The 23,666-nt window shown below is 42.2% G+C and overlaps 1 protein-coding gene and 1 long non-coding RNA gene across 2 annotated transcripts; one reads left to right on the forward strand and one right to left on the reverse strand.

The window, feature by feature from the left end:
- Positions 1-1,982: 1,982 nt before the first annotated feature.
- Positions 1,983-9,003, reverse strand: LOC100554454 (uncharacterized). The gene is made up of 2 exons (XM_008121722.3): positions 8,858-9,003; positions 1,983-4,337 (listed from the first exon to the last, which is right to left on the reverse strand). The coding sequence occupies exon 2, from the start codon at positions 4,102-4,104 to the stop codon at positions 2,722-2,724; it is 1,383 nt and encodes a 460-aa protein (XP_008119929.2). The 5' UTR covers positions 4,105-4,337; positions 8,858-9,003; the 3' UTR covers positions 1,983-2,721.
- A 4,034-nt stretch (positions 9,004-13,037) lies between these two features.
- Positions 13,038-15,600, forward strand: LOC134297172 (uncharacterized). Its single transcript, XR_010003937.1, has 2 exons — positions 13,038-13,198; positions 14,751-15,600. It is a non-coding gene; the product is annotated as an uncharacterized LOC134297172 (long non-coding RNA).
- The last annotated feature ends 8,066 nt before the right edge of the window (positions 15,601-23,666 follow it).

The raw sequence follows: 23,666 nt of genomic DNA on the forward strand, positions 1-23,666 counted from the left end.
CTGGTTTGAGAGTCTAATACAGTCTCTGTAGTGTGTTTCAACTAACTTCTAAACCAGTCGTTCTCAACCTCTGGGTCTCCAGATGTTTTGGCATTCAACTCCCAGAAATCCTAACAGCTGGTAAACTGGCTGGGATATCTGGGTGCTGTGGACCAAAACACCGGGGGACCCACAGATTGAGAAACATTGCTTTAAGCATACATCTTCTACATCAGTGGTTCTCAACCTGTGGGTACCCAGGTGTTTTGGCCTACAACTCCCAGAAATCCCAGCCAGTTTACCAGCTGTTAGGATTTCTGGAAGTTGAAGGCCAAAACATCTGGGGACCCAAAGGTTGAGAACCACTGTTCTACAGTCTTCCAAACTGCACTGTTTCTGAAATGGAGTCTGAGTCTTGAACAAGCCCAGATTTGATCACATGGTCTGCAGCCTCTCCCACAGCATGGAGTTAAAGAAAACTGCAAACTAATATACACATATACAATACAGTAAGCAATCTGAATTACATACAACAAATAACTATTGGAGTTGTGAAGAAGGTTGCTATTTCCAATAGTACTGTAGGCTTCTTTAAGAGGAAAGAACTAGAAAACCTCCCCTAAGTTTTCCTTGTTTAAGAAAACCATATGAAATTCATCGAGTCACCATAAGTTGCTGGATGAATGGAATGGATGCACACACATTCTTTTTTTAAGGAAAAAGAATGAATGGTTTCCTCATGTGAAAACTTTCATAAGCTGCAGAAGAACCTTTTATGTAGATGACAGATGATTCTGAGCCATTTCACATTTAAAAATAGAATTCTAGCCACCATTTTACAAACCAAGGGAATGCTTCTGGCCTCTTCCATAGATCTTTTGGCAGTCCTGTAGATTTGTGGAAGTCTTGTACGGGGCAGAGAACACCCTTTCCACTTGTCCTTCTGCTTCTTAAAGGCACAGTACGCATTGGGATTCTCCTCCCATTCTTATTCCTATCCTATGCCATGAAACTTATTATTTTATACTATTATTCTATTACCATATTATTATCATCATATTCTGTTATTATTATTATATCCTATTATTATATTATCCTATTAATATATTTTATATCATATTACATTATTATATTATTATATCATTCTATTATTATTCTATTATCATATTATTATAATATTATTATTATTCTGATATTATATTCCATTTTATATTATCCTATTAATATATTTTGTATCATTATATTCTATTCTATTATATTATCCTATTATTATATACTAGCTATGCCCAGCCACGCGTTGCTGTGGCGTTGTCTGGTGGTGTTGGTGAGAACTTGTTGAGGTAGTGGTGGTATTGAATGTCTGTTGTATGGTTGTCTTTATGTTTAGCATGCATTTGGTTGTTTGTGTACTGTGAAAGTGATGAGGGTAGAGGGGGTCTATGTCCCTGTGTAGTATTGTATAGTATTTATACGTTGTCCATGTGTTGGGAATGCTTGGATTGTGTCCTGCTGCATAGTAGAAAGGGTTGGGCTGGATGGCCCTTAGGAGTCTCTCCAAACTCTTGTGCCTGTCCCCTGGGCTGAGTGTGTTGCTAGGAGACCAAGTGGGCGGAGCTTAGCCCTCTAACTGGCAGCAATTGGATAAAAACAATTATTCCTCTCCCTCTAATTAGGACTTTATTTTTCTTTTCTTTTTGTTGTATCAACCTAGAGCCGTGGATGATGGGTTGTGTTGTCAAATTTCGAGGTTGGGGGGCCAGTAGTTTTGTTGTTTCGTCCGCTGCCCTGATGCCATCACTCTTTTATATATATAGATTATGCTATTCTGTTATTATATCCCATTATTATATTATCCTATTAATACCACATTATTATCATATTGTGTTATTATTATATCCTATTATGCTATCCCATTAATATATTGTATATCATTATATTATTATTCTATTATTATTCTATTCTATTCTATTATTATTCTATTATTATTATTATTATTATTATTATTATTATTATTATTATTGTATATTATATTATTCATCATTCATGACTATGAAACTAGAATAGAGAGAAATCAGCGTGGAAACCTTGTGAAACCTAAACTGCAAGAGATACCATAGATTGTTGTACATGTAAATAATGGTAGTAACAAGAAATTTTTGATAGGATTCACAGTTTGTCTGGTTATGCTGGTTTGTGATGACAACTACAGTACAGTATATAATAAATGTTCATTTTGTTGTTCAACAATAAATGTGAGCTCTTTTTCATGGAAAAATAAGACATCCCTTGAAAATAAGACCTAGTGCATCTTTGGAAGTAAAAAATTAATATAAGACCCTGTCTTATTTTCAGGGAAACAGGGTAGGGTTTCAGTGTTGGATTATGGGTTAATAAGTTGAACAAGGATTGGGATAGCAATAGTGTAGAGCTGATGATTCAGTAGAAATATGATTATAGTTATTTTTGTTAGAACTAATACAGGGTGAAAGATAATTACATTTCAAAGTAACGTAAATGCCAATTTAAGAAGATGTGGCAGAAGTGGTAAAATAGCACCATGAATTTTACGAAACATCTTGATTGCCTGCACTTTCAAATTGGATGACTGTACAGAGTAAGTGATTGTTCCATTTTTAAAGCATATATCAATTTTGTTTTTTCCTTTACCAGACAGGAAAACTATCTCCCCGTCATCACACTCAATGACAAGCCGGGCATTATTTTGCAAGCACTTAATCTCACTTAACCTTGGAAGGCTATGTTGAATTTTTCCACAATGTGATTTGGGATTCCTGGCATACTTCTGACTTTGGTTCTCATTTCTTCCAGTGTTTTAATGGATAGTGGATGTGTCTGGTGCTTGATTCTCTCCCAGAATATCTCCCAGTTGTTGTTGAGCTCCAAGCTGTTCACATTGACTATGCACTTTGCTGTTCCCTTATCACAATGTACTGAGATCTCACAGTCTCCTTGGGGTGAGACAAGAAGTAAACTTGATTCATTCCACATGATGTACATTTCGGGTCTCTTAGAGAAGAGCTTTGGATACTTTGGCAATTCACTCACCATGTGCTCAAAACACAAGTTTAGATTCTCAGATAGCAAGCTTTGTCCGGCCAATGTGTTGCGCACTTCTATAACTTTCTCAGCTCGCATTGCCACTGGCACATGACATAATCGCTCCAAACATGTATCTGAGGCCATCTCCATCACCTGGTAGTGAGGATCCCCATTACTACTGGTAACACAGAACTTGTTATCTCCATTCCCTGCTTTAAATTCCAGGTTCCTCCAATTCTCATCAAAATGAATGACCATCTGGGCATTGTTTTTTATGGCATTAGGTTCTCTGGAGAACTCTCGAATGGCCAACTCGAAGCAGTCGTTCAGGGTGGGAGTTAACACCTTCCATTTCGCCAAGCCATCTCTCACTTCTTCTAAAGTTTGGATGCTGAGTGGCTGTGGCTGAGAGCGTAATCTGGTCAGATACATGCGTGCAGATGGGGCTGTCACATGGTAGTTCCAGTCACCAGCAAAAATACTGATCTTCCACTCTTGGTTCCCAGAGCCAAACTCAAATTCCTTCCCATCATTGCCCTTGAGGACCATCTGGGCATTGTTCTTCACATACGAGGGTTCTTTGGGGAAGTTCTGAATGGCCACAAGAAAGCAGACTCTCAGCCCTTCATCCAACAATCCATGATCTTCCAATGTGCTCCTCACTCTCTCTAGGTTTTCAACGCTTAGGGGTTGATGCAGAAAACCTCTTCTGGCCTCATCCAGCTCTGCGGATGGGCCTGTTACCTGATAATGGATACCACCAGCACAGATGACGATCTTCCATTCTCTCTTCCCTGCTGCAAACTCCACTTCTTTTCCATCATTCCCTTTGAGGATCACATGAGCGTTTTTCATCACCCATGGGGGTTCTTCATAAAATTTCTGTAAGAGCACTTGGAAGCCTGTTCTCATGCCCTCATCCATTGATGTTGAACGCTCCAATATGTCTCTAACTCTCTCCAGGGTCTCAAGAGTCAGTTGATGTACCGGGTTCTGCCGGTTCTTCCAAATGAAGGCAGAATAGACTGAAACTGCTAGGATCAACACCCAAACCACTGTGATCATTGTCCAAGAAAGCTCCAAATTTTAGATGTATTTGGAATACCTTAGCTGAGTGCCCTACCCAGGATCTTTCACAGAAGTTACTATTGTTGGTCAGTTCTTTTCAAGCAGTTCATTCCCTACTTAAATGCATTAGGTTCTAGTGACTGATCTTCCCTCCTTCGCCATGTCTACTGGCTGTGGACTTGCTCCTGGTTTGGGTGGAAATCTGTAGTGCATCATGTTTTGATGGAAATCTGTAAAAAAACAAAAACAAACCAACAACAATGAATTTCTTATAACACATATTTCTAACTGTGATAATTTATTTATTTATTTATTTACAGTATTTATATTCTGCCCTTCTCACCCTGAAGGGGACTCAGGGCGGATCACATTGCACACATATAAGGCAAACATTCAATGCCATAACATAGAACAGAGACAGAGACAGACGCAGGCATGGGCTGGCCTCGAGATCAAGACCTCTTGGTCAGAGTGGTTTGTTGCAGCTGGCTGCTAACCAGCCTGTGCCACAGCCCGGCCTGATAAGGATGTCTCTATCACCAAAAACTGGCAGGTTTATAAAACTGTATATCAAATAATGACAAGGAAAATAACAGCCTGAGTTAAAACGGTACAGTAATATAAAAAGCAAAATAAAGCATTTAAATATTAAATAATAATTAAATATTAAAATAGAGTTAATGGATGATGTTGGGATTTACTATTGTTCATTCTCTCTCTCTCAGACTGATATGGGTTTCTACCTCAAAGAGAGAGAGGGGGAGGAGAGAACCATACTAAAATATAATGTGAGAATGGGAGCAAGATTAGGAGACGCCCTGCTCTCAGTCCCACCACCTTCGCAGGCGCTATTGGTGAGTATGAGAGACAGGACCTTCTCAGTGGTGGCCCCTCGTCTATGGAACTCTCTCCCCAATGAAATCAGGTCAGCCCACTCCCTGTCTTTCAGGAAAAAACTTAAGATGTGGCTGTGGGACCAAGCATTCAACCAGTAAATGCAATAATGAAAATAGATTAATGGAATTGACAATGGTACAGGCCTCGGACTTCGATCTGGACTGCGTGATTTTAATTGACGTTTTAATCAATGTTTAATTGTATGGCTTTAATTGTATCTGTTTATATTTATATGTATTGGTATCAAATTGCTACCTGTTGTAAGGCCTCCCTGACTCCCCTTTTTAGCTCAAGAAAGGCAGGATACAAATATGTCAAATAAATAAATAAATTAGATAATTACATGTTCTCCTGGGACCAGAACTGTTTTGGATTTAAGATCTTTTAAAATTTTGGATCATCTATATGCATATTCTTTCTACTGACATTTTGGGCCAGTGTAAACAGTTGCCATGGTTTTTCAGAAAACTATCCTGATTTTCCTCTTTTTCCTCTTTCTTTTTTGCTCCCTTGTTTGTTTGTTTCCTTTCTTCATCTCACACCTTTCCCTTTCCCTTTTCCTTTTCCTTCCTTCCTGCCTGCCTGCCTGCCTTCCTTTTTCCTTTCTTTCACCCTGTTTTTATTTCTTGCCTTCCTCTTTTATTTTCTTCTCCATTTTTTCTTTCCTTTTTGTTAAATCCCTTCCATTGCCGCATACACCTTGCCATGGTGGCGCAATGGGTTAAACCCTTGTGCTGGCTGAACTGCTGACCTGAAGGTCGGCAGTTCAAATCCACAAGACAGGGTGAGCTCCCGTATGTCAGCTCTAGCTTCTCGTACGGGGACCTGACAGAAGCCTCCCAGCAGGATGGTAACACGTCTGGGCGTCCCCTGGGCAACATCTCTGGAGATGACCAATTCTCTCACAGCAGAAGCGACTTGCAGTATATTTGCTTCTGACACAATAGAAAAAAAAAACTTACTGCTTTTCTTTGATTTCTCCCCTTTCTTTTTCCCTTCCCTGCTTTGTTCCTTACTTCCCTCCATCCCTTTCTTTATTGCTCTCTTTATTTCCTTGTCTCCCTTTCTCTCTGTGTTTTCCCTTTCTTCATTTCTTTCCCCACCATCCCACCACTCTGTTTTGTATTTTTTTTCTATCTTTCTTTCCTTGGTTTCTCTTTCTTTGTTTTTCTTTGTTCCTTTTCTTCTTGGAACTCCCAGTGACGCAGCAACTAAAGCCACTGAGCTGCTGAACTTGCTGAACAAAAGATCAGAGGTCCGGGGAGTGGGGTGAGCTCCCGCTGTTAGCCCCAGCTTCTGCCAACCTAGCAGTTAAAAACATGCAAATGTGACTAGATCAATAGGCACCGCTCCAGCGGTAAGGTAACGAAGCTCCATGCAGTCATGCCGGCCACATGACCTTGGAGGTGTCTACGGACAACGCTGGCTCTTCGGCTTAGAAATGGAGATGAGCACCAACCCCCAGAGTTGGACTTAACATCAAGGGAAAACCTTTACCTTTCTTTCCTTTCCCTTTCTTGCCTCCCTTCCTTTCTTTCCCCTCCCTTGTTTATCTTTGTTCCCTCCTTTATTTCATTCCTTTCTCTTCTCTCCTTTCCTTTCCTCTTTCTTCTTCCTCCTCTTCCCTTGCTTGTGTTTTTTGCCTCCCTCCCTTTTTTCCTTTCCTTTCTTTTCTCTCTCTTTTTTGTTATTTATTTCTTCTCTTCCTTTCCCTCGTGGAGCTTCCCTGCATTCCCTCCTTTCTTCTTGTTCTTTTTGCCTTTCCCTACTTTTTTCTTCTTTCTTTCTGATTATATATAGCAGTGTGGACTCAGATAAGGCAGTTCAAAGCTGATATTGTGGGATTTTCTGCCTTGATATTCTGGGTGATATGGCTGTGTGGAAGGGCCCTAACCTGTCCCTTATAGAGCTGGGCTTTGTTCCATGTTACCATTTTAGTTGCTTTTCTCTGAACATGTTCCAGCTTGTCGAATATCTGACTTGAATTGCCGTGCCCAGAACTGGACACAGTGTTATTCCAGGTGAGGTCTGACCAAAGCAGAATAGAGTGGAACTACGACTTCCCTCGATCTAGACATTAATTCCTATTGATGCAGCCTAGAATTACACAAAAGTATTATTTTTCAAAACACAAAGAAACCAAAAAGAAAAGGCTCCAGGATGCCTTCTGAATGAGTGTGTGGTACATTTACACAACATTTTGCCCCCACTGGGCTGTTTCAGATCCAGCAGAGTAGTGTTTTGAAACAGGAAATTCATTTAATTTTTTTGCTGGTTGCTTGAGAATTACTGGACTCTGCAGAAAATGCTTCACAAAAAATAAGCCTCTTTAGCAAGTCTTGCAAATGGTGATTTCTTTTCAGTAAATGTTTGACTTTTGCACCTATTTTATATTCCTTCACACTTAGGGCCACATAAAAATATCTTGGCTGGAAGAGGGTCTTGAGTGGGAAAAGTTGAAGTCCTGTTCTAAAGGAACCATGCTTTCCTTTTTATTTGTTGACTCCTTTCCTGTTTCCTTTTTAAAGAAAGAAACATTAGCAAAGAAAGCAACACAATGTGCTGTTGAGAGGCTTTCATGGCCGGAATCACTGGGTTGCTGTGAGTTTTCCGGGCTCTATGGCCATGTTCCAGAAGTGTTCTCTCCTGATGTTTCACCCACATCTATGGCAGGCATCTTCCGAGGTTGTGAGGTACCTCTGAGAATGCCTGCCATAGATATGGGTGAAATGTCAGGAGAGAATGCTTCTGGAACATGGCCATACAGCTCAGAAAACTCAAAGCAACCCACTGTTTGGTACCCTGTTTCCCCTAAAATAAGACAGCCCCAGAAAATAAGACCTAGTAGAGGTTTTGCTGAATTGCTAAATAGAAGGCCTCCCCTGAAAGTAAGACCTAGCAAAGCTTTTGTTTGGAAGCATGCCCAACAAACAGAACACCAAAACATGCAGGATCGGTAAATATACGTACCATAAAGTGTTGTACATAGAAATATTGGTAGTAACAAGAAATTCTTGATAGGTTTCACAGTTTGTCTGGTTATGCTAGTTTATGATGACTACTGTATAGTATATAATAAATGTTCATTTTTTTGTTCAACAATAAATGTGAATTCTTCTTCATGGAAAATAAGACATCCCCTGTAAATAAGAGCATCTTTGGGAGCAAAAATTAATATAAGACACTGTCTTATTTTCAGGGAAACACGGTAGCTTTTTGCAGAAAGCCTACATGCTGTAGTGGTTGGACCAAGAGTGCATCTACACAGTATAATTAATGCAGTTTGGCCCAACATTCACTGCTATGGCTCAATGCTCTAGAATCCTGGGATTTGTAGTTTAGGGAGGCATCTGTACTCTTTGGAAACGAAGGCTAAAGACCTTGCCAACTACAACTCCCATTATTCCATAATATTGAGCCATAGCAGTGAACGTTGTGTCAAACTGCATTCCTTTTACAGTATAGAGACAAATTAGGATGTTGGGTGACCAAAGTTCGAATCCTCTTTCGGCCATGGAAACCTACTGGATGTCCTTGATCAAGTCACACGTTCTCAGCTTCAGGGCAAATCAAAAATCTCTGGAAAAAAAAATAAGAGCTTGCCTCTTAAAAGGGAAGTGCAAGTTTTGTGCTGTGCAGTTTTGTAAGAAAGAAGACCCTTGAAGAAATGAAGAGAAGGAGAGTTGGGGAAGGAACGAAGGAAGGCATGGAATTATAGAATCACAGAGTTGGAATAGACCCCATGGGTCATCCAGTCCAACCCCATTTTGCTATGCAGGGACACCCAATCCAAGCACTCCTGACAGATGGCCAACCCTCCCAGAGAAGTTGACTCCACCACACTCTGACTTACCTTGAATCAACATAAGGTTGAGGCACCTGGATTTCCATGAACTGCACCACCCAGTTCAGAAAGGCACAGTCTCCCCAAAACCCCTCCTGGAGCCCAGACTGTGAGAAAATATGTTTCTGCCAATACATAACAGTGTCTATGTGTGGGTACTTTCACTTTCATTCTGCTCAAGCAAAGATGGATAATTTTGTTTTCTTTCTGATAAAACTCTGCCATGGAGATGGAGGTGGAAACCAGCTTAGAGGAAACTCCACCCCAAAAGCAGAAGGACCCTGCTTCTGAAAGTTTTTTTTTCTGAGAGAAATAATAAGAGGGAGGGGAACAACTGAATGCTTTTTCTAACATCTGTTTTGCATAATAGCATTGGGAAAATTCCAACCAACACTGTGGGAAGCTTTCACTAGGAATTTTGGATATAAAGTTCACTGCAAAAACCTATGCTGACTTATTCATGGGTCTGTATCTTAACTTTTACAAACAGAAATCATCTCTGAGGCTGGATCAGCGCTGGCATATAATCCAGTATCTAATCCCAGATTATCTTCTTTGAACTGGATTTTTATGAATCTACACTGCCATATAATCCAGTACAAATTGGGGGTCAAAAACTGGATTACATGACAGTGAAGTTCCAGCCGGAGTAGACTGGTAAGGCTTAAACTGTCTTTGGAGGACCTTTAAAACCACCAACCCACTCTACCCTCTCCACTGCAGTGTCACTTCTGAACTTTTTGAATGTTTGGGCAGGAAGACGGCAGTGACAGCTCTTTGGTGCTTCTCTTTGAGGGAGTGCCAAGTGCGTACAGGGGATTGGTGCCTCTTTAAGATTTTTCTTGAACATCCCCTCTCTGCTCTCCCCTCACAAAGATTAAAATGACTGAACAGAGGGTTGCTGTGAGTTTTCCGGGCTGTATGGCCATGTTCTATAAGCATTTCCTCCTGACGTTTCACCCGCATCTATGACAAGCATCCTCAGAGGTTGTGAGGTCTGTTGGAAACTAGGCCAGTGAGGTTTATATATCTGTGGAAGGTCCAGGGTGGGAGAAAGAACACTTGTCTGCTTAAGGCAGGTGTGAATGTTGCAATTGGCCACCTGGATTAGCATTAAATAGCCTTTCAACTTCAAGGTCTGGCTGCTTACTGCCTGTGGGATCCTTTGTTGGGAGGTGTTAGCTGGCCCTGGTTGTGTCTTGTCTGGAATTCCTCTGTTTTCTGAAAGTTGTTCTTTATTCACTGTCCTGATTTTAGAGGTTTTTTGTTTTTTTAAAAAGAATACTGGTAGCCAGATTTTGTTCCTTTTCATGGTTTCCTCTTTTCTTTTGAAATTGTCCACATGCTTGTGGATTTCATTGACTGAACAGATTTCATAGATTTTCATTGACTCAGACCCCTTCCACACAGCTGAATAAAATCCAGCATTATCTACTTTGAACTGGAATATATGGCAGTGTAGACTCAGATAACCCAGTTCAAAGCGGAGACTGTAGGATTTTCTGACTTGATATTCTTGGTTACTAGTATGTGGTGGTGTGGAAGGGCCCCCTGTTGACAGCAATATCATCCAGAAGAATGAAAAACAAACAGGATCTTAATCTTCTCTGCTAAAGATTGCTGGTTCCTCACCAAACCAGAGGTACCTGTGCCCTACTATACAAACAAAAGCAACTTGTAATGGAGCAACATGCTCTGTTGTTAATGTAAAAGTGTAATCCACCCAAATCCAAAGTGGAGGAAAATGCTGAGAGTCCCTTGGACCACAAGAAGATCCAACCAGTCCATTCTTTCTTCTTCATTCACACAGTGGTTTTTGACTCTTCGTGACCTCATGGACCAGTCCACGCCAGAGCTCCCTGTCGGCTGTCACCGTCCCCAGTTCCTTCAAGTTCAAGCCAGTCACTTCAAGGATATGGTCCATCCATCTTACCCTTGGTCGACCTCTCTTCCTTTTTCCTTCCATTTTTCCCAGCATCATGATCTTTTCCAAGCTTTCCTGTCTTCTCATGATGTGGCCAAAGTACTTCATCTTTGCCTCTGGTATCATTCCCTCCTGTGAGCAGACAGGCGTTATTTCCTGGAGGATGGACTGGTTGGATCTTCTTGCAGTCCAATGCACTCTCAGGATTTTCCTCCAGCACCAGAGTTCAAAAGCGTCTCTCTTCCTTCGCTCAGCCTTCCTTATGGTCCAGCTCTCGCATCCATAGGTTACTACGGGGAATACCATTGCTTTGACTATGCGGACCAGTCCATCATCCAGGAAATAATGCCCAACTGCTCACTGAAGGGAAGGATATTAGAGGCAAAGATGAAGTACTTTGGCTACATCATGAAAAGACAGGAAGGCTTGGGGATGATAATGATGCTGGGGAAAATGGAAAGAAAAAGGAAGAGGAGCCGACCAAGGGCAAGATGGATGGATGGTATCCTTGAAGTGACTGGCTTGACCTTGAAGGAACTGAGAGTGGTGACAGGGCTAACAGGGAGCTCTGGCGTGGGCTGGGCCATGAGGTCATGAAGAGTTGGAAGCAACTGAACAAATAAACAACACACACTGCCATATAATCCAGCTCAAAGCAAATAATCTGGATTTTATATGGCAGTGTAGATGGGACCTCAGAACCTCGCATCTGTTGTTTGGAGATTCCTGAGACAACAGATGATAGGGGATGGATGATAATTTTTCTTGTGTGCCCTGGCCATTTTAGCTCGCAAGACTAGTAAATCAGCCCCAAAGCTCCAAAATACAGCACACTTCTATTTATTAATCCTGATATCTAACCCATCTGTTCTCATGCTTCCTTATGCCTGTTTGTCAAAAAGTAGCGCACAACTAACAGCCATGGCTGGAAGAAGACCTGCAACTGTGCAGATGTTCCTCTGGATGGAAAATGTACACTGTTTGGGTGTCTTGAAAAAACGCAGGCCATTCTTGAAAAAAATGCTTGGGCTGTGTGTTGGCCCTTGGTGTTTCTGCTAGCTCCATGATCCTATGATTCTATCCTAACACTTCCCTCCTCTCAAAAATTTGATGTGATTAAATGCTGACCAGCTGCAACTAGGGCTGGATCTACACTCCCACATAAAATCCAGATTATCTACTTTGAACTGGATTATGTGGCAGTGTAGACTTATATAATTTATATATATATTATGTAGACTTATGGGCATTGAATGTTTGCCCTATGTGTGCATAATGTGATCCGCCCTGAGTCCCCTTCAGGGTGAGAAGGGCGGAATATAAATACTGTAAATAAAAATAATATAATCCCGTTCAAAGCAGATAATGTGGACCAGGAGCCCCTGGTGGTGCAGCAGATTAAAGCGCTGAGCTGCTCAACTTGCGGACCGAAAAGTCGTAGGTTTGAATCCGGTGAGCAGAGTGAGCACTCCGTTAGCCCCAGCTTCTGCCAACCTAGCAGTTTGAAAACATGCAAATGTGAGTAGATCAATAGGTACCGCTCCGGCAGAAAGATAACAGCACTCCATGCAGTCCTGCCAGCCACAAACCTTGGAGGTGTCTACAGACAATGCTGGCTCTTCGGCTTAGAAATGGAGATACGTACCAACCCGCAGAGTCAGACACAACTGGACTTAATGTCAGGGGAAAACCTTTACCTTTACTAATGTGGAGCGCCCTGGTGGCATAGTGGACTAAGTGACTTGAAGGTTGGGTTGCCGACCTGAAAGCTGCCACGTTCAAATCCCACCCGGGGAGAGTACGGATGAGCTCCCTCTATCAGCTCCAGCTCCATGCGGGGACATGAGAGAAGCCTCCCATAAGGATGGTAAAAACATCAAAAACATCCTGGCATTCCCTGGGCAACGTCCTTGCAGACGGTCAATTCTCCCACTCCAGAAGTGACTCAAGTTGCTCCTGACACGGGGAAAAAAAGCAACAAAAAAACTATTGTGGATTATTTGCTTTATCTGGGTCCTCTTCTACACAGCTGAATAAAATCCCACATTATCTGCTTTGAAGTGGAATATAGGGCAGTGTGGACTCAGATCACCCAGTTCAAAGCAGATATTGTGGATTATCCGCCTGATATTCTGGGTTATATGGTCGTGTGGAAGGACCCTGGGTTAGACAGCAATGTGGATCCAGCCCAGAAGGCATGAGATAGCGAGAAGAGAGACCTCTTTGCGCCCCCTAGCGTCCTCCTGGCGTATCTGCATGCAAGTGATTCAGCCTTCCAGAAAGAGCATCAAGGAAGGGAAAACGAAACTCAAGCTCGCTCAGGTTGCAGGAAAAGGGAGGGGTGTAGGCTGTATACCGTGCAGATTGTATCCTTCTATATTGTGTGATTATCAAGACCAGGATTCCTCTTGGAGTGGAAATATAAGGTACTAGGGATGCTCAATCTTCAGAGAATCATAGAAGGACTTGACTTCCAAACCTCCTATGTTTATTTTGGTCCCCTGTCTCTGAAAAAGTCAATATGCACCTTGAATTGTGGTGCCTGCCCAGTCACACTATTATTCTTGTGGACCTATACTCCTCTTGGTGCAGCCTAGGATTGCATTGGCTTTATAAGCTGCTGCATTACACAGCTGTTTCAGTTTATGATCACACAAGTTTAAACTGGGATTTGAAATTTAGGGAGGGTCCTTTAAAATGCTCGGCCAGAGAAGTCCTGGGTCTCACGAAACTACAACCCCTAGAATCCTGCAAGAGGCAGCCACAAGATTTCAAATGGGATGCATACTCTTTGTCTCCTCTTTCAACTCTACTGTGATCTGTAGGGGCCCTTCCACACAGCCATATAACCCAGAATATCAAGGCAGAAAATCCAATAATATCTGCTTGAACTGGGATATCTGAGTCCATACTGCCATATATCCCAGTTCAAAGCAGATAACGTGGGATTTTATTCAGCTGTGTGGAAGGCGTCCTAGATCCTTTTCAGGTGTGCTGTTTTCAAACCAGGGGGTCCTCCATCCTATATCTCTGCATTTCGTTTTTATTCCAAGTGCAGCACACTCCATTTCTCCCTGTTTGAATTCATTCTGTGTGCTTTGTTCCTCTAGGGCAGTGGTTCTCAACCTTCCTGATACCACGACCCCTTAATCCAGTTCCTCATGTTGTGGTGTCCCCCAACCATAAAATTATTTTCGTTGCTACTTCATAACTGTTGTTTTTTCTACTGTTATGAATCACAATGAACATATCTGATATGCAGGATGCGTTTTCATTCACTGGACCAAATTTGGCACAAATACCTACCCGATATGCCCAAATTTGTCATTTGGGAGTTGTAGTTGTTGGGCTTTATAGTTCAGCTACAATCAAAGAGTATTCTGAACTCTACCAATGATGGAATTAAATCCAAGCTTGGCACACAGAACTTCCATGATCAGCAGAAAATACTGGAAGGGTTTGGTGGGCATTGACTTTGAGTTTTGGAGTTGTAGTTCACCTACAACAAGAGAGCACTGTGGACTCAAACAATGATGGATCTGGACCAAACTTGGCACAAATACTCAATATGCCCAAAAGTGAACACTGGTGGGGTTTGAGGGAAAATGGACCTTGACATTTGGAAGTTGTAGTTGCTGGGATTTATAGTTCACATGCAAGCAAAGGGCCCCTTGAACTCCACCAATGATAGGGGTTCAAGGGGTTCCTAGGACCATAAGAAATATGTTTTCTGATGATCTTTGGCAACCCCTCTGACACCCCACCTGTGACCCCCCCCCCCAGGGGTCCCGACACTAGGTTGGGAAACACTGCTCTAGGGGGGTTGGATTTCAGATACCAGAAGCCCCAGCTAGCTTGATTGTATTTCTTTGTTTAAAATGAGATGCTTTGAGTCTCCTTGTGGAGTGAAAAAGTGGCATATAAATAAACATACTAATAATAATAATGCAATTATTTTCCCCCTGGTTTTCTTTTTAGCGTCTTGAAGAGTGGTATTGAAGAAACTTATGGTTAACTATCTGCAAAATTGCTCAAATCAAAGAGAAAATTCAAGGCAGCCCAAAAAATCACAAAAAATATGGCAAAGCAAAACAATGCCAGCAAATCAGTTTGGGAAAATGATGAAAACTCATCATGGGAGCCCCCAGCGCCATCTGCGAAATACTGTCACCTATCAGATGAAGACAAGAATGTCTTTTTTGGTATCTTGAAACGTTTACTCCAGGTACCGTACACTCTGCAGGATGGCCTATGGGATGAAACAGAAAAGAATGGAAAAGTATTCAAGCTGATTTATGGGAGAAAAGGCTGCAAGGTTAGTTGTGAGTGCAAAGGCATTAAAAGTAGTATGGTAGTGGCTTCGCTGGATATCTACCTCCTATGGCGTGGAGACTATAGAGAAGAGCTAAGCCTGAAAAATCTCCAAACTGTGCAGAATGAACTCAAGGCCCTTGGAGTTCAGGATGAAAAAGTGCATGCTTGTTTTTCTATGGCGAAGCATAGATTTGTTCAAGAAAGTCCAGACATTCAGAAAAATGCCACCCTGAGCATATTTGATGAAGTTATTCTGAACTTTGGTCGGGGTTGCTTGAAAGAGATTATAGTTATGTATGATGAAAAGGAGAGTACCCCTGTCTGTTACTGTAAATAGCATGACAATGCCCAAGGCATTTGAGTCCATTTCCACTGTTCTCTTACAGCCACCTCTCTGTCTGCTCTTCCCAACAGACTTATTTGTTAACCTTCTAATCCTCAAGATGAGGTGGAATTGGTGTTTGGTTTTATGTTTTTTTCTGAAAATAAAACTGCTTGGTCTGTTAATAATGCCCTTATTTTGTGTCCATGATGGTTCTTTTCAGGATTCCAAACAGATTTAGTTTTGGGTTGCTGCGAGTTTTTCGGACTGTATGGCCATGTTCCAGAAGCATTTTCTCCTGATGTTTCGCCCACATATATGGCAGGCATACACAGTGGTTGTGAGGTATATTGGAAACTAGGCTAGTGAGGTTTATGTATCTGTGGAATAATATAATATATATAAATATAATATAAAGGACCTGCAGACTAACTCAACCAGAGAGGTCAGCCATAGCAGAGCACTTGATGAACCAATCTGGACACAGAATATTATTTGAGAATAGAGAAATGCTGGACCACTCTAACAACCACCGTATCATATACAGAGAGAAGCCATTGAAATCCACAAGCATGCAGACAATATCAACAGAAAGGAGAGAACCATGAAAATGAACAAAATATGGCTAACAGTATTCAAAAAACTTTAAAATAAGGACAGTAAATAAAGAACACTCAGAAAACAGAGGAATTCCAGACATGAATCAATCAGGGCTAGCTAATATTTCCCAACAAAGGATTCCCCCGTGCAGGAATCAGCCAGACCTTGAAGCTGCAAGGCCATTAAATGCTAATCAAGGTGATTAATTGCAATATTCACACTTTTCTCCAGCAGACAAGAATTCTTTCTCTCATTCTGGATCTTCAAGATACATAAACCTCACTAGTCTAGTTTCCAATATACCTCATAACCACTAAAGGTGCCTGCCATAGATGTGAGCGAAATGTCAGGACAGAATGCTTCTGGAACATGGCCCAGAAAACTCACAGCAACCCAGTGATTCTGGCCCTGAAAGACTCTGACAAGCCATAGGCTCTGTTTTCCACATAAATGGATTATATATGAGTCAGTATCTAAGGCTGGGTCTAAACTGACCATACAGTGGGCTCTTTCACACAGCCATATAACCCAGAACAAAAATCTGCTTGGTCTGTTAATAATGCCCTTATTTTATGTCTATGATGGTAGAGGCAGAAAATCCCATAATATCTGCTTTGAAGTGGGTTATTTGAGGCCCCTTCTACACAGCTGAATAAAATCCCATATTTTCTGCTTTCAAGTGGAATGTGTGTCAGTGTGGGCTCAGATACCCCAATTCAAAGCAGATATGGAGGAATTTTCTACCTTGATATTCTGGATTATATGGCTGTGTGGAAGGGCCCTGAGATCACATTGCCATATATTCCAGTTCAAAGCAGATAATGTGGGATTTTATTCAGCTGTGTGGAAGGGGCCAATGAACATAGTTTGAAACTGCATTGAACTGATTTATAGAGCCATATAATAAAGGTAAAGGTTTCCCCTGACGTTAAGTCCAGTCGTGTCCAACTTTGGGGGTTGGTGCTCATCTCCATTTCTAAGCCGAAGAGCCACAGTTGTCTGTAGACACCTCCAAGGTCATGTGGCCGGCATGACTACATGGAGTGCTGTTACCTTTCAGCTGGAGTGGTATCTATTGATCTCACATTTTCATGTTTTCGAACTGCTAGGTTGGCAGAAGCTGAGGCTAACAGCGGGTACTCACTCTGCTCCCTGGATTCGAACCTGCGAACTTTCATTTCACAAGTTGAGCAGCTCAGCGCTTTAACACACTACGCCATTGGGGGCTCCTGTAGAAGGAGCTGTGCCTTCAGGGCCGAATACCAAGTAAAGGAAAGGGAGGAATAGCAATAGAAAAATGGAATATCTGCCCCTTTATCTGGGAGATGGCACATTGCATACAGGCTGGTCTACAGTCTGCTTTTATATGGCTTTTTAAAAAAAGTGCTGGGAGCGGTGTGAGCGGCCGCTGTTTGCTCCAGCTTCTGCCAACCTAGCAGTTCGAAAACATGCCAGTGTGAGTAGATCAATAGGTACCGCTCCGGCAGGAAAGTAACGGCGCTCCATGCAGTCATGCCAGCCACATGACCTTGGAGGTATCTACGGACAACTCCGGCTCTTCAGCTTAGAAATGGAGATGAGCACCAACCCCCAGAGTCAGACATGACTGGTCTTAACGTCAGGGGAAACCTTTACCTTTACTTAGACTTGCTTAGAAAGACTTCACTCTTAGGATGCATCCACAGTGTAGAAGGAATACAGTCTGACACAACTTTAATCCCCTTGCTCAATGATATGAAATCCTGGAAGATGTAGTTTTCCAACATCGCAAGCCTTTTATGTCAAAAAGTGCTAGTGCCTCACCAAACGACAGGTCCCAGGATTGTATAGGAGTCCATCTGGCTGGGTGGCCACCTTTTGGGAATGCTTGAATGGACTCTTCCAGCTTGGCAGAATGGGATTCAACTGGGTGGCTTCTTGGGGTCTCTTCCAGCATAGGATTCTACGATTCTATTCTACTCTTAACCACCGTGGTTCCATCTTTTGGAAACCTGGGCAAATGGTGAGAAATTTGAATGACCTTTTCAATTCATCCCATTGCTTGATGCTGGCTTTTGCCAGCTTCCCTCCCCCCCTCCAAAAAAAAGCTTTAGAAGATATTTATTTATTTATTTATTTATTTACAGTATTTATATTCCGCCCTTCTCACCCCGAAGGGGACTCAGGGTGGATCACAATGTACACATATTAGGCAAACATTCAATGCCGTATGAACATAGAGACCTAGACAGAGATAGAGACGCAGAGGCAATTTAACCTTCTCCAGCTTCCAGCTTCCTGAGGGGATGCTCGATTCCAGCCACAGGAGGAGCAGCTGCTTCATCATCCACTGTGATATCTTGATGGATACTTCCTTATTCCAAACGGCCACTGGACGATTTTTATGGTGTCGTAAATTAGTTAAATTTGCCTCCCCGTAAGCGGTACCTAAATTCCTACTTGATAGATGCAACTATCTTTCAGTTGCTTAGGTCAACAACGATCAGGGGCTATTTTTTATTTTAATTGTCAGGTGCTCACTCTGACACAGGCTGGCTGGTCAGAGTGATTTATTGTAGCTGGCTACTTAACCAGCTGTGCCACAGCAAATTCTGTTTGCCACCACTTTCCCTGCCATGGCTCCATGCTAAGGGATCTTGGGAGCTGTAGTTTTATAGTCCTTAGCCTCACCAGACTACAAGTCGCAGGATTCTATAGCATTAGGCTTTAGTAGTGCAAGTGGGATCAAACTGCATTAATTCTCCAGTATAGATTCATTGCACCCATAGCCCAGGGCTCAAAGCATTAGGCCAGGCTGCCTCTCCCTTCCCATGACAGCCTTGCTTGCTTATGTTCTTGGCGTGCTCTCTCGCTCCCTCTACCGACATAGTGGCGTATGTGCATCAACCAAGTTTTTTTGCGGATTCATCTTCAGGAAATCGAAACTTAAAAGCTTTTCATGGAAGGGTGGGGAGGTATAAATAAATAAATACCAAAAGGTCCAGTTTCCTCCAATGCAGCCCCAGAGAGCCTGGAGTTTGGAGAGCGTCTGGTTGGGGAGTGGCCCAGAGCAAAAGGCGAGCAAGAAGCAACTGCTGGATCCGCTTTGAGGAAATCGGTGCCAGTCCAGTTTCTGAGCATCACTCCATCCTGTCCTTCCTGCCCTGCAGCTTCCATTCAAGTACAGGTTAGTTAGTATCCCTTTCCCCCAAATCCTTTGGGACAGAAGGCTTTAGGATTTTGAGTTTTTTGTGCCATACCTGTATTTGTAGGTACAAAACGAGGTACCTTGGAGATGGGACCCAAGTCTTACTGACAACATTCATTTGGGATTCATCTGTACCTTTCAATATATATATTTTATTAATTTTTTTTATTAATTTATCAATCCAAATGTACAAGCTCACATTTTCCTCATTCTACAATATCTCAAACACATCACGTTGCATACAATCCAACAAAAATCAAGAACATCCCCAAGCATATTTCCCATCAGTCTTTTAACTTTTCCATTACAACTTCACTATACATCTCTCCAATACACACCCTTCATCTACCTATACATGCTTTATTTTCAATATTATTATTATTAATTTATAATTCAAAATGTATAAGTATACATTCTTTCCTCATTTTACAGTATCCCAGACATATCACATTGTATGCAATCCAACAATAAAGAAAAATCAGACTCAAAACATCTTTATGCATATTTCTTATCAGTTTTGCATTACAACTTTACTACATATCTCTCTACTACACCTTTTTATCTACTTATACATGTTTTATTTAATATTATTATCGTTATAATTGTTATACCTTCTCCCCCTCTTCCCTTCCCCTTATTTTGTGCCACCTTCACCAGGACCAACCAACTCATACTGTTTCACAAGTCCAAAATTTCATTGTCTCTGTTGCTGGCTTATACCCCTTTCCCTCATTAAAAATAAAAATAAAAATTTGGAACATAGCAATCAATGATAAGCTGATTTGCAGTATTAAAATTAAAAAGGGAATATCGAAACAAACAGAGTTTTGGAAAATATGGAGAAAATTGAGTATATTTTTAATGAGGGAAAGGGGTATAAGCCATCTGTACCTTTCAGACACAGGAATCTTTATGTCAGTGGTTCTCAACCTTTGGGTCCCCAGATGTTTTGAGCCTACAACCCCCAGAAATCCCAGCCAGTTTACCAGCTGTTAGGATTTCTGAAAGTTGAAAGCACAAACGTCTGGGGACCCACAGGTAAAGAAACACTGGTTCATGCAATATTTGTATAACAAAATATCCTGCATGAAACAAATGGTCTTTTTAGTGCAGTGGTTCCCAACTTTTTTTTGACCAGTGCCCACTTCGACCAGAGCCCACGTAAACAGGGACCACTTGACCAGGGATCACTCTCCAACATTAGTACTGAATCAGTTTTTGGTCAACTTTAGATTTGGTTTGGTTTTATGGGGTTTTTTGGTTTTCTGATTCAGAAAATTACATTGGAAAGACCACATCAGCTCTAGTTTCTGATACAGAACATATGCCATCCAGTAGTTGCCATCTGCATGCCCACAGAAAACTATATTTAATAATCTAGAGCTGATGTGGTCTATCCAGTGCAATGGTCAGCTCTGCGGAAAGGAGTGGAAATAAAATAAATAAAGAGGAAGGAGGCTTGCGGACCAGATTTTCTTTCTAGCAGCCCATTGCTGGGTCACAGCCCACAGGTTGAGAACCATTGGCTTAGTGGGTTACTGTGAGTTTTCCAGGCTGTCTGACCATGTTCCAGAAGCATTCTCTCCTGACGTTTCGCTCACATCTATGGCAGGCATCCTCAGTTATGGAGTCTGTTGGAGACAAGGCAAGTGGGGTTTATATATCTGTGGAATAATGTCCAGGGTGAGAGAAAGAGCTCTTGTCTGTTTGAGGCAAGTGTGAATGTTGCCGTTGGCCACCTTGATTAGCATTGAATGGCTTTGCAGCTTCAAAGCCTGGCTGCTTCCTGCCTGGGGGATTCTTTGTTGGGAGGTGTTAACTGGCCATTAGGCTTGAGCAAATTTTTCGTTAGTTCGTTAAATTCGTTTAAAATTCGTTTCATAATTACTTTTGAATTGATATTGAACCATCTGCTCACTGCCTTACAAATATTACGAATATTACGTCTCTGCGAAGCTAGGCAAGTGGGGTTTATATCTGTGGAAGGTCCAGGGTGGGAGAAAGAACTCTTGTCTGTGGGAGGCAAGTGTGAATATTGCAATTGGTCACCTTGATTAGCATTGAATAGCCTTGCAGCTTCAAAGCCTGGCTGCTTCCTACCTGGGGGAATCCTTTGTTGGGAGGTATTAGCTGGCCCTGATTGTTTCCTGTCTGGAATTCCCATTTTCTGGGTGTTGTTCTTTTACTGTCCTGATTTTAGCTTTTCTGTAGCTAAAAATGCATATAAAATTGATTCTATAGGGAGGATAAATGATTGGATTTCAACTCCTACAGCTTAGCTTTCTCTGCCAATAATGGTACCATACCAAACTAAAGCTCCCAAGATTCTGTAGCAGTGAGCCATCTTGGATATTGTAAGGGATTTATTATTATTATTATTATTATTATTATTATTATTATTATTATTATTATTAGACCTTGCTCCCAGGAAGGTGCCTTCGCTGTGGCTCCCAACTTATCTATCTACCTTTCCACATATTCTCCACATTGTGTGTATGTGTATGTATATTATATATACATGAGCCCCGATGGCGAAGTGTGTTAAAGCACTGAGCTGCTGAACTTGCAAACCAAAAGGTCCCAGGTTCAAATCCCGGGAGCAGAGTGAGTGCCCGCTGTTAGCTCCAGCTTCTGCCAACCTAGCAGCTTGAAAACATGCCAATGTGAGTAGATCAATAGGTACCGCTCTGGTGGGAAGGTAATGGCACTCCATGTAGTCATGCCGGCCACATGACCTTGGAGGTGTCTATGGACAACACTGGCTCTTGGGCTTAGAAATGGAGATGAGCACCAACCCCCAGAGTCAGACATGACTGAACTTAACGTCAAGGGATACCTTTACCTATACACACACACACACACACACACACACATATGCAGGGACTATATATATATATATATATATATATATATATATATATTTTTATATACACATACACACACACACATATATACAGTATTGTGATGAGTCATGGGCCATGTAGTCCCATTCCTGGCACTGTAGTGCCAGATGAAGAGGAAAACTTGGGTTTTTCACCGTCTCAGTCAGATTTGGAACTTTCCCAGCCAGATTTGGGAACCTTGCACCTGCAAGAGATTTGTCTTCCAGAAGTCTGTCAAACAAGCCCTGAGCCTAAATCTCCTGTGTTTTCTCGCCACGAGTTTTGTAAACAACAGAGGGGAGTTCAAGCAGCGTCTCGCAGGAGTGCTAGGATAGCTGCTAAGTATTCAGCTGATTAAGCCTGCTTTCCATGGGAAACTTTAAGGAGTCATGCATCTGGACTCAGAGATTAGCTTTCGTTTCTGGTTCCCCAGAGAACTGCTCTTTGGTGGGAAAACTAGACCCTATTTAGGTGTTTTGCCCACAAAGGGTTCTTGCGGAGTCAATTCGTCAGCTACGGGAGTAAGTTGTGTGTGGACAGCGCACTCCTGTTTCCAAGCCTTCGTTCCCGTTTTCAGCCTTGTTTACCTCCACGGATCTTGCCTTGTTTCCTAGGACTTAGCCTTGTTTTTCCAGGACTCAGCCTTGCCTTGTTTCCCGGATTTTGCCAAGTAATTCCACGGATCTTGTCCTTGCTTCTCGTTCCTTGCTGCCTTGTACCAAGCCTTGTTTCAAGTTACTCCATAGCCTCGCTCAAGTTTCATGGACTAAGGGACCTTGTCATCTCCCCTCACTTTGCCTGGCAAAGTGAGTGTTTCGGTTATTGGATTACAACTTTGGACCTTAATATTTCATATTGGACATTGTTTCTTTGGACTAATTTTGACCTTTCCTGAAAGGTCTAATTCTGGACTATTTTCTACACTTGTTTTTATTAACTTTATATACTCCTTCAATAAAGATATTAGATAGATTCTGGCCTCTGTGTATGGTTATTGGTGCTCTGCAGCCTGGGTCTTGACAGTTTGACTCCGCCACCCTAAGCACCAATTAACCTAGGCCAGAATGTCTACCGGAGCCGGACCGGGAGGTCAGCCACTCAGCTACACCATCGACAAGGAGGAAGTGGACCGCATCCGTGATAAGCTCAATGCGCAGGAGGGAGAAATAAAAGGGTTGAAGGAACGCGGAATCCGTCTCCCGGCCTTGGCATTGCCAACCAAGTTTTCTGGAGAAGCTTCTAAGGTTCATGTTTTCCGTCGCCAATGCCAGGCTTATCTAGAGGCCCGCAATGCCGAGTTCCCCCAAGAAGACATCAAAGTGGCGTGGATCTACAGCCTTTTAGACGGGCCAGCGGCCAACTGGGCGACGGCACTGTTCGACCAAGTTTCCCCGCATCTAAGATCAGCGCAACACTTCTTGGATCACATTAAGGCGACTTGGGGGATCGAAGACAATTTGGAGGCAGCCGGCCATAAACTCCGGCGCCTCTCTCAGGGGGACAGACCCTTGTCCCAGTACATAGCCGAGTTCCGAGTGCTGGCCCACAGCACCGGATGGAATGATATAGCCCTCAGAGGACAATTCCGG

This window comes from Anolis carolinensis, chromosome 2, assembly GCF_035594765.1.
Source record: "Anolis carolinensis isolate JA03-04 chromosome 2, rAnoCar3.1.pri, whole genome shotgun sequence".
Classification (NCBI taxonomy): domain Eukaryota; kingdom Metazoa; phylum Chordata; class Lepidosauria; order Squamata; family Dactyloidae; genus Anolis; species Anolis carolinensis.